The sequence below is a fragment of the Oncorhynchus masou genome, chromosome 21 (assembly GCF_036934945.1).
Source record: "Oncorhynchus masou masou isolate Uvic2021 chromosome 21, UVic_Omas_1.1, whole genome shotgun sequence".
In the NCBI taxonomy this organism is placed as follows: Eukaryota; Metazoa; Chordata; class Actinopteri; order Salmoniformes; family Salmonidae; genus Oncorhynchus; species Oncorhynchus masou.
In genome coordinates this window covers 34,137,358-34,149,573 of record NC_088232.1, presented here as the reverse complement: position 1 = coordinate 34,149,573, position 12,216 = coordinate 34,137,358, and the positions used below count along the sequence as shown (strand labels likewise).

Here is a 12,216-nt window from a genome sequence, read left to right as displayed (position 1 = left end):
GCTATTGGCATGCTGTCATTATTTACAGAGCTGGTATGCAGCCCAAGTGTTATCTGCCAAAAGCACCGGGGTTTGTTTGGTGAATAATAGATGGGGTATGTTTTACATGTCACTGCTCATTTTCCCCAGGCCTGCACTCATGCATCAGTCCAAAGATAACTGGATATTTATGATTCCCTCCTCTCACTTAATGAGCGGGAGGGAGTGGAGGGAGATCCAGCCGCAAGCTGGCCCTGGTACAGACATACACATCACAGTCCCTCACACAGCGCCATTAGATATGGCCTCCAGGCTCAGTGTCATTTTATATCGTCAAGGGATCATGACAGGGAGGTACAAACAAGATGACAAAAGTACTGATATGAACATACGGGGAGATTAAATGTAACCTTTATTTAACTAGGCAAGTCAGTTAAGAACAAATTCTTATTTACAATGACGGCATACCGGGGAACAGTGGGTGAACGAGGCAGAACGACAGATTTTTACCTTCTCAGCTTGGGGATTCAATCCAGCAACCTTTCAGTTACTGGCCCAATGCTCTAACTATTAGGCTACCTGCCACCCCAAATGAGCTGTACTTGTAGTACAAGTGTCATTGTCAATGCTCAACTTGCTTTGGAAAAATTTGGCTGAGACTGAAAGTGTAATAAGAATATTTATTTCAGATGTGGACTTGAATTTCTATCAAATATTCTCCACTGCTCCAACCTGGCTACCTGAGAACACATTAATTGTGAAGGAATGTGACATAACAAAGACATGTTATTCTCTGCATTAAGTGTCTGTTGTATAAACAGTGTTAATCTGCACCTAGGGCTAACCAATTTTTTGTTTGCAAGCTAAGAATTTATTTGGCTTAATAATGCGAGATCGCATTTCTCAAGAGAGCTTAATGACTCCAAAACAACCAAGTCATCTGTTGACAATTTCCCCTGCCAGTCATTGGATGTCAATTACAATGATGCCTGTGGTTTCTCCACAATTCTGAGGCCCCATTATGGAGCAATCCTACTAGGCATATTCTCTAATATACAACGTTAAACTAAGTGTGGGGCAAAAGTTAGTGTAAAACAATGCCCGACTGAAACCAAGCGTCAGGCAGCAGAATGGCCAATTAGTGGCTTTCTTCATTCGCAATGAGGATTTGCTGAAGAAAGCCCTAATAACAAGAGACACCGGGCTGAAAAATACGCGTAGTGGAACCTGCTGCAGGCTAAATGCTGAGGATGGCAGGAGCCAGGTCCAACAAAGTTTCCATCTACACTGGCACTCCCCAGCTAGGCCCCAGCCCAGTTCACAGGTAAACAGAGGCCTTGGACGAGACATGGAAATGGGTGTTAAAGGCATGAGCAAAGTGATCACATCACAAAGGGCAACTCATTAAGCAGCCTGCCCATGACATGTCCTAAATGAAGTGTTGAGAATCGGGCCTGTTCTTTACTGACTTACTATGCATAGCTATTGAGATGGCTTTTAAAAAATGTTTGTGTGCATGATTAGACAGATGTCTGCCTGAGAAAAGGTCCTTACAATTCATTATATTGTCAAAATGGAAATAGGTGTCTTAGCAACAGTGGCTATAATGAGATAAAGAGCCTGCATGGAAATATGTGGACTCCTAAAACTTGGACCTTTATATAGAGGTTATGGTTTACTCAGTCACATCATAGAGATCATGTGGTAAACAAATAAACAGGTGGGTAGGGTTGGGTGGTACATCATATACAGGTATGCGGTATCCTGGGGTATTTCAAAATAGCATCAGTATAACTATCCAATGAGGTCAATACCCAATAGTACATTTAATACACATTTGAATATTAGTACTTTTTAAATAAATACCTGCAGTCAACTTGTTTACTAGGTAATAGATAAAGCAGATCATGTTCATCATTTTGCTTGTTGGACTATTTTGTTTGCCAGCTATATACCTTATGATTAAATTAACCCTATAAGATTTGCCAAATAAATCCTCTCGAGCTGGGTTTTACTATCTTGCTAATGTTAGCTAAGTGGCTAAAGTTAGCTTGCAAGATCAACCTTCTTGATAACAGGAGCAGAGAAAATCCCCTCTGGATTAAGATCCCTGCTGTCTAATGTTTGTTTTGTGCATACTGAATGTACTGAACAAAAACATAAAACGCAACATGTCAAGTGTTGGTCCCATGTTTCATGAGCTGAAATAAAAGATCCTAGAAATGTTACATATTCACAAAAAACTTATTTCTCTAGAATGTTGGGCACAAATCCCTGTTAGTGAACATTTCTCCTTTGCCATCATAATCCATCCAGCTGACAGGTGTGGCATATCAAGAAGCTGATTAAACAGCATGATCATTACACAGGTGCACCTTGTGCAGTGGACAATTAAAGGCCACTCTAAAATGTGCAGTTTTGTCACAACACAATGCCACAGATGTCTCAAGTTGAGGGAGTGTGCAGTTGACATGCTGACTGCAGGAATGTCCACCAGAGAAGTTGCCACATCATTTCTCTGCCATATGCCACATCCAATGTCCTTTTAGAGAATTTGGCAGTAAGCCCAACTGGCCTCAACCACAGACCACGTGTATGGCGTCATGCGGGCGAGCGGTTTGCTGATGTCAACGTTGTGAACATGGTGGCGGTGGGGTTATGGTATGGGCAGGCATAAGCTACAAAGAACACAATTGCATTTTATTGTTAGTAATTTGAATGCACAGAAATACCATGACGAAATACCATTTATTTTAAAGTATCTGTGTCCACATGCATATCTCTATTCCCAGTCATGTGAAATCCATAGATTAGGGCCTAATGAATTTAATGTACTTAAAATGACTGATTTCCTCATATGAACTTTTACTCAGTAAAATCTTTGAAATTGTTGCATGTTGCGTTTATATTTTTGTTCAGTATACTTGCATAACTTTATGAGCTGGGTTGTCAATCTAAGTAGTAAATGTTCGCATTTGCACGTTAGCATTTACCTAGTATCCACTATGAGGATTCCATAGTATTAGTTAGCATTCTGGTAAGTAACTTTTTTTAAGGGGGTTTACGTTTGAAAAATATATATATAGCGCCCCTTGTGTGCACTACTGGTAATTCCGTATATCCCCAGGATGGCACAGGCACGGTATGAAGGTATGGACATCTGGATACCGTCCAACCCTACAGGTGGGTATGTAATTAAACAGAAACATTTTGGCCAAGAGCATTCATTCAGGTGTAGTCGCCAGACCAAACCCTTGGCATTCCTCCCTCCCCAAAACCCATGCATCAACACTTGTTTTTTATGTGCAGAAAGAGAGGGAGAGAGAAGAACTCACCCACAATAGAAAACATGTCTGATATCATGCTGGCCTTTATCTTCAGATCCAGAGGAGCATCACTGGAATGAAAGATTCAAATCATATAAAAACTAACAAAAGACATTAGAAAGACATCAAAGTCCATACAGTAAAATAACACAATATGCCCTCACAAACAAGTGCAATCCCAAAGTTGTAGAGGACACAAACGTCTCAATCACAGTCAACTCACAGAATTTACTGGGCTGGAAAGAACTGCTCAGATGTATTTCAAGAGGATGAGAAGATAAAAGCTTACATTTAGCCACCGGGTATTTATCAACAAACGAAGTGTAAATCCTCAAACATGCCATTTCATTATGTGTTATATTAACATGTCTATTCCTAGAGCTCACCAGAGGATGTTTAAGGGAGGAAAACAGAAGTGTGTTTCATCTCAAAGAAGGACAAGAAGAACACTTGTTTGAGTTACCCTGAAGTCCCTTTAGCAATTTACACGGGGTTTTTCAGAGCAGAGTAATGCTCTCAGAATGATGTTAAGAGAGCAACTGCTGTAAGGTCAAAGATTGAAGATCTGGCATAAGCATGTATTTGTTCCTGTGAACCGTGAGATGACATGCAGTCAGTCACTCACCAGGCCAGGGAGGGAGAGAGGTTGACCTCCAGGAGCCATGGTTTGAGGTTGGAGTCGATGAGCACATCAAAGCCATACAGTTCTGTAGATAAATACACACACATGAATAATGGAGTTACCAGAGGACATGGGAGGTCAGCAGAGTCTGGCTCTATTCTGGCTTCCGCTGACCCCATTTGTAATGAATAGGAATCTTTTCCCAACCACATATTAGACTAAGTAATAGGCTAGGGACTAGCGTTTTTCCTGGTCAGGTCACATGAAGAGGTAAACCTTCTGATCCTAGTGATGGAAGAGCCTGTTGTCTTATAAACAATAATAAGCCACAATATAACATAGAAGACTTCAAGCTTCTTATCTTGGTTCCCACAAACTGGCAGTTGACAACATGGCTGGTTTTCGGGCTACTGATTATATGGATATTAAATATCCAATCACTCAGAGAGAGAAACTACATCAAACGAATGTTGCTACTGAGGAATGGCTGGCTGCATTACATTAGCTAAGTATATTCACATTTCAGCTCCACTGAGCTGCTTACATAAGAGCTGAGATGAGAACAGAGCATGTGAGCGGAGTAGAGCAGTTAGAAATCCCGTTCTCCGCTCCGGTGCTTCATGTCCTTTCCAACCACTCCGCCAAAAGACAAAAACTGCTACTCCAAATTCGCTCCATTCGTTAAAATCACAATTTAACCAACACCCATCTATTTTTGTGACTACCATTTGCTTTTGAAATATTGAAACCAAACGATTTGAAAGAAAAGTATTTTAATAAACATGAAAATGTGAATGTAAGAAGCGCACATAATTTCAAATAGGCTACATGTCATATTAAACAGCATATAAACACTCTAAATAGGTCAGGAGCCAGACAGTGAGCCTAAGAAGGAATGAAAATGAAATACACTGAAGCATGTGCGAGTGCCACACAATAGGCTGTTAGGGATATAAAGAGCTCAGCATTTAAACATTTCATTATCTGAAATCGATATATAGTCTATAAATTGCGCATCATCAAATCCGCTTTCAAATCAAATAATTTGTCATCACAAGCTTACTTACAGGTCCTATTCCAACAATGCAAAATTAAAGATCAATTTAATTAAAAATTTTAAAAAGTGACAATGAATAATGAATAAAAATAACATGGCTATACAGAGCATTCGGGAAGTATTCAGACCCCTTGACGTTTTCCACATTTTGTTGCGTTACAATCTTACTCTAAATGAATTAAATAAATGTTTTTCCTCATCCACACAAAGTGAAAACCGGTTGAGAAATTTTGGCACATTTACTACAAATAAAAAAAACAGTAATAACTTATTTAAATAAGTATTCAGACCCTTTTGCTATGAGACTAACTCTGTTTTTCAGTGGCAGACTGGGAGACTAGTCAAGATCGAGGGAAGGATGAACGGAGCAAAGTACAGAAATCCTTGATGAAAACCTGCTTCAGAGCGCTCAGGACCTTGGACTGGGGTTCACCTTCCATCAGGACAATGACACAGCCAAGACAGCTAAGCACACAGCCAAGACAACGCAGGAGTGGCTTTGGGACATGTCTCTGATTGTCCTTGAGTGGCCAATCCAGAGCCCAGACTTGAACACGATCGAACATCTCTGGAGAGACCTGAAAATAGCTGTGCAGCGACGCTCCCCATCCAACCTGACAGAGCTTGAGAGGATCTGCAGAGAAGAATGGGAGAAACGCGCCAAATACAGGTGTGCCAAGCTTGTAGCGTCATACCCAAGAAGAGTCGAGGCTGTAATCGCTGCCAAAGGTGCTTCAACAAAGTACTGAGTAAAGGGTCTGAATACTTATGTAAACGTGATGTGTTTTTTTAATTTTATTAATTTGCTAAAATAAAACAGTTTTTGCATTGTCATTGTAGATTGAGAGGTGAAACAATTTAATCAATTTTAGAAGAAGGCTGTAACGTAACAAAATGTGGAAAAAGTAAAGGGGTACGAATACTTTCCGAATGCACTGTTTAAAGGGAGTAGAACATAACATTGCTATATAAAGGGAGTAGAAAATAACATGACTCTATAAAAGGGAGTACCAGTACCAAGTCGATGTATAGGGGTACAAGCTATGTACTGTACATATACAGTACCAGTCAAAAGTTTGGAAGCCTACTCATTCAAGGGTTCTTGTTTATTTTAACTATTTTCTACACTGTTGAATACTAGTGAAAACATCAACACTATGAAATAACACATATGGAATCATGTATTAACCCAAAAAGTGTTAAGCAAATCCAAATATTTTTTAGATTCTTAGAGTCACCCTTTGCCTTGATGACAGCATTGCACACTCTAGGCATTCTCTCAACCAGCTTCATGAGGAATGCTTTTCCAAACATCTTGAAGGAGTTCCCACATATGCTAATTTTCCTTCACTCTGTGGTCCAACCCCTCTCAATTGGGTTGAGGTTGGGTGATTGTGGAAGCCAGGTCATCTGATGCAGCACTCCACCACTCTCATTGGTCAAATAGCCCTTACACAGCCTGGAGGTGTGTTGGGTCATTGTCCTGTTGAACAACAATTCATAATCCCACTAAGCGCAAACCAGATGGGATGGCGTATCACTGAAGAATGCTGAGGTAGCCATGCTGGTTAAGTGTGCCTTGATTTCAAAATAAATCACAGACGGTGTCACCAGCAAAGCACCCCGACACCATCACACCTCCTACTCCATGCTTCACGGTGGGAACTACATGCGGAGATCATCCGTTCACCTACTCTGCATCTCACAAAGACACGGCGGTTGGAACAAAAATAAAAAAAACGCAAAATTGGACTCAGGCTAAATGACAGATTTCCACTGGTCTAATGTTCATTATTTGTGTTTCTTGGCCCAAGCAAGTCTCTTCTTTATTTTGGTGTCCTTTAGTTGTGGTTTCTTTGCAGCAATTCGACCATGAAGGCCTGATTCACGCAGTCTCCTCTGAACAGTTGATGTTTAGATGTCCGTAATGATTCATCTTCATGTCTTAAAGTAATGATGGACTGTCGTTTCTCTTTTCTTAATTCAGCTGTTCTTGCCATAATATGGACTTTTACCAGATAGGGCCTCCTTCTGTATACCACCCCTACTGTACCTTATCACAACACAACTGATTGGCTCAAACTCAATAAGGAAAGAAATCCCACAAATTAGCTGTTTTGACTGGTGGATCTGTGGATCTGTTGGGGCGGTATGCAAACTGGAGTGGGTCCAGGGTTTCTGGGATGATGGTCTTGATGTGAGCCGTGACTTTCAATGCATTTCATGGCTACAGATATGAGTGCTATCTATGGTCATTTAGACAGGTTACCTTGGTGTTCTTGGGCACAGGGACAATGGAGGTCTGCTTGAAACATATAACAGACTGGGTCAGGGAGAGGTTGAAAATGTCAGTGAAGACACTTACCAGATCTTCAGTGCATGCTCCAAGTATCCATCCTGATAACCTGTTTAAAAGGTGTTACTCACATTGGCTACAGAGAGCGTCTCACACAGTTGTCCGGAACAGCTCATGCTCTCACGAGTGATTCAGTGTTGCTTGCCTCGAAGCGAGCATAGAAGTAATTTAGCTTGTCTGGTAGGCTCGTGTCATTGGGAAGCTCTTGGCTGTGCTTCCCTTTGTTGTCTGTAATACTTTTCAAGCCCTGCCACATTCGACGAGCATCAGAGCCGGTGTAGTAGGATTCAATCTTAGTCCTGTATTGATCCTTTGCCTGTTTGATGGTTCGTCGGAGGGCATAGCGGGACTTCTTAAAAGCGTCCGGGTTCGTATCCCGCTCCTTGAAAGCGGCAGCTCTAGCTTTTAGTTCAGCGCGGATGGTGCCTATAATCCATGACTTCTGGTTGGGATATGTACAGTACGTATGGTAACTGTGGGGACGACGTCGTCGATGCACTTATTAATGAAGCCGGGGACTGATGTGGTAAACTCCGATGCCATCGGATGAATCACGGAACATATTCCCCTCTGTGCTAGCAAAGCAGTCCTGTGGGTTAGCATCTGTTTCATCGGGCCACTTCCGAATTAAGCTTTTTAAATGGTACTTCCTGTTTCTGCTTGTAAGCAGGAATTATGAGGATAGAGTTATGGTCAGATTTGCCAAATGGAGGGAGAGGGAGAGCTTTGTACACATCTCTGTGTGTGGAGTAAAGGTGGTCTTGAGTTATTTTTTTCCCCTCTAGTTGCACAAGTGACATGCTGGTAGAAATTAGGTAAAACAGATTTGAATTTTCCTGCATTAAAATCACTGGCCACTAGGAGTGCTGCCTCTGGATGAGCATGTTCTTATTGGCTTATGGCCCTATATAGCTGGTTGAGTGCGATCTTAGTACCAGCATAGGTTTGTGGTGATAAATATACAGCTACGAAAAATATAGATTAACTCTTGGTAAATAGCATGGTTAACAGCTTATCATGAGGTACTCTAATTCAGGCGAGTAGAACCTTCCTTAATATTAGAGATTGTGCACCAGTTGTTAAAAGACACACACACCCCCGCCCTTGAGTTTACGAGACGCTGCCGTCTGTCGTTGCATAGAAGTTAGATTTATATTAACCATGCTCTCATTCATCCAGGACTCCGTGAAGCATAGGACATTACAGTTCTTCGGGACCCGTTGATATGATAGTCTCGAACAGAGCTTGTCCAGTTTGTTCTCCAGTGATTGTACATTCACCAATAGAACAAAAGGGTAGAGGTGGTATATTCACTCGCCGCCATAGTTTCATCAGGGTGCCCCCACATCGGCCTCTACATCGTTGTATTTTCCTCTTGCGAGTGTCAAGGATTAGGGCCTGGTCCGGGTGAGCATTGTGCCCTGAATAATTTTTTTTAATTACATTTTTACCCCCTTTTTCTCCCCAATTTTGTGGTATCCAATTGTTAGTAGCTACTATCTTGTCTCACCGCTACAACTCCCGTAAGGGCTCAGGAGAGATGAAGGCCGAAAGTCATGCGTCCTCCGATACACAACTCAACCAAGCCGCACTGCTTCTTAACACAGCGCGCATCCAACACGGAAGCCAGCCGCACCAATGTGTCGGAGGAAACACTGTGCACCTGGCGACCTTGGTTAGCGTGCACTGCACCCGGCCCACCACAGGAGTCACTGGTGCGCGATGAGACAAGGATATCCCTACCGGCCAAGCCCTCCCTAACCCGGACGACGCTAGGCCATTGTGCTTCGCCCCACGGACCTCCCGGGCCGCGGCCGGTTGCAACAGAGCCTGGGCGCGAACCCAGTGTCTCTGGTGGCACAGCTCTTAACCACTGCGCCACCCATGAGGCCCTGTCCTGAATTCTTCATCCAAATCGAGGTTAGTGACCGGTGTTTTGATGTCCAGAAGTTATTTTCTGTCATAGGAAACAATGGAGGAAACATTGTGTACAAAATAAAATATCCTTCTTCCACATTGGGCTGGTGTTGCTCAGTCAATATTGTAGCACAAAATTTGACTTACATTGTGATTTCAGTTTAAACCACACCTCAGTCCCAAAAGGTCCCCCTCCAGGCCTAGCTGAAGAGAAGCAAATTATTATGACGGAGCAAATTATTGATAGACCCTGAACTCCAACCAAGCTAAGTTTGGAAAGTTAGGGAAGTATTTTCCAAGTGCGAGGGACCTGGCGACTCAGACACATATATATATTCCACTCCATCGTCAGCTTGGCAGAGAGCGACACAATAAAAGGCATTTTACTAAGCGGTCAGGGAGTTCCCTGTGTACAAACTCATCCATTCTCTCCCACCCTCGCTCTCCTTCCTTCACGGTTATAAAACAGCCATTTCACCACAGCGCGACGGGGCTAGGAGCCCTGTGGAAGCTCTCCTCACCACCACTCCCTCACACTGCTTTGCCTGGGGGGAGTCCATCAGCTTAGCCCACTGCCCCCAGAGAAAAGACAGTCTTTTACAGGGACAGGGCACTGGGCAAAGCTCTGGCCGTAATGACAGGGAAAAATCTGCTTAATGGCTCTTCAAAAGAAAAGTCAGTTTTGAGAAGAGGCCAGAGGTTGTTGTTTTCAAAGTGGTCATAGCGCAAGTTGTTTATTCTAGTGTTAGAGGTCAACATCAGTGTTAATACAGTGAACCATGCTATGTTATGTTCACACAGTTGTTGGCAGAGGAGTGATATTACAGTTCAAGTCAAGTTTTATAATAAACAAATCTATATTCAGTCATTCACTGTTTGTATATTTACTTATTTTCGACAAGGGCCTCCCTATCCTCTTCTTCATGGTTTTCTGACAATAGTAAATGGCAGCATGAGACTTCCAATGTCTCTGAGATTCTAACTTCTTCAAGAGTGGGCTAATTTATCTTCGCTTGTAAAATATTCATTTAACTGACTTGCCTAGTTAAATAAAGATGAAGAACAAACTCTTATTTACAATGATGGCCTATTGGGGAACAGTTTAGTTCAGTGAACTGTTTTGTTCAGGGGCAGAATGACAGATTATTACCTTGTCAGCTCGGGGATATGATCCAGCAACCCTTCGATTACTGGCCCAATGCTTTAACCACTAGGCTACCTGCCACCCTTAAATATGACACGTACGAAAGATCTAAATGATTTCCAACTCATCCATATTCTTTTTAAATTTGAGCAAAGTCATTCATCATGTCATTGCTAGGGGTCAAGGGGCTTGCTAAACTCGTGTTAAAGTGGAATTGATCCAAAATGTGACGATGCAGTCCTTAGCCAAGGCCTGTAACATTAGTAGCAGAACCAATCTGTCTTTGGGTAAGGATTGGACACTAAAAGCCAAACAGTAGTTGCTAAGCAGAATGCAGGGATTTTCTTTTCCATTCACTGACACACAGAGAGAGAGAGAGAGCACCATAAAACAAGTATCAGGGAACAGAGAAGGGGAATAAATTGTTTGAGCCCGGAGTGCCTCAGTGGTACCACAACAACGGAAGAAAGAGAGAAAACAAAGAAAGCCTCTCCACTTCGCCAGTCCCCGACAAGCAGACTCCATGTGCCGCGCATTTTCCCCCAATTAGGAGCAGACGCTGCTGCTGCCCCATGAGCCCCTGGAGCCGGCAGCCGCTTGCGCCGAGACGCGTTTGTTCTGTTGCTCGACCGCTGCCTGGGAGTGCCGTTAACGCAGCCACAGAGAAACCACAACAGACATAACACAGCGAGAGAGGAGAACATCCACAACACCCATTAAACGAGGGAGGGAAATAAATAAATGAAGAAGAAGTGATGCGAAGATCAAGAAGAGTGTTTTTTACTATTGGATGGGCGCAGTTGGAAACTCCATCACAAGAGACAGCGCCAGAACAATGATCTCCCCACCCCGGCCATGCAGTTCATGGGCCCCACAATAACAACAACAACATAAAGCATCTTCTTGAAGTGGGTTTCATTGTTACTTATCACAAATTGGATTATTGCAGCATTTTCAAATAAATCACTTAAGTTGACATTGTAAATCCAGAGAAACAGAGAGGAGCAACAAGTTTGATGCCAAAGGCACGAAGACGCCCTGAATGCAATAAAATAAAAACTGCTGTATCTCCATGGGTAACACAAAAAAGCACTATGATAAAAATGAGCAGCTCAAAACATAGGCTAAATCCAGTGATTTGCAAAGAATTTCATAATAACCAAACATCATCCTCATCGTAAAATCACTATTTTTGGGACAGTAAAGTGTTTGATTTACGGACAAATGTAAGACTAAAAGTTGTTTATAAACTATTGCGGATTCCACACTATGTAGTAGATATGAGAGATGTTCTGTGGAATACATGAGCAGTTATTGGAATGTTTTGTGTTGAACAAAATAAGCCTTTGGCTTGGCTAGATCAGATCTCAGTCAAAACATGTCTTAATCAGCATCTCTCAGTAAAAAGCCTATCCATTAATCATAAGGCATAGTGGGAAAGAGAGCAGCATGGGTGGCATCCTCCCCCAACACACAACTCACCAAGGCAAGTTAGAAGGGGGAAAAAATGGTTGTTTTTACTCTTTCCCACATCTGAGACAGAGTATTAAAGGATTTTGTTACAGTAGGCTCGTTAAGATAGGCAGAGCAAATTGTGCAAAAAGCGCAAATCCCATTTGAAAACAATAAACATTGTATTAAAGACACTAAAAAGGCTTGGAATAGTTTGCTGCAAATTAAGATTACAACCCGCTTTATGGCCATGTGTGGCTGTGGTCCAGAAGTGGCAGAGATTGCATGTTAACTCCGAACAATAGGCCCTATTTTAGGGACGCATACACCACTCTCATTACCCACAATTATTTAAACGGATAC

At 42.3% G+C, this 12,216-nt stretch overlaps 1 protein-coding gene across 4 annotated transcripts in view; it reads right to left on the bottom strand.

Annotated features, from left to right (window-relative positions):
- The window catches only part of ttll5 (tubulin tyrosine ligase-like family, member 5), a 98,070-nt gene that overhangs the window by 72,190 nt on the left and 13,664 nt on the right, over positions 1–12,216 (bottom strand). For all 4 annotated transcript variants that reach the window (XM_064928255.1, XM_064928258.1, XM_064928257.1 and 1 more), the window contains exons 13-14: positions 3,931–4,012; positions 3,315–3,376 (exon numbers count right to left, since the gene is read on the bottom strand). In XM_064928255.1, the coding sequence (XP_064784327.1) occupies positions 3,315–3,376; positions 3,931–4,012 (144 nt within the window). The remainder of the gene's footprint in view (positions 1–3,314; positions 3,377–3,930; positions 4,013–12,216) is intronic.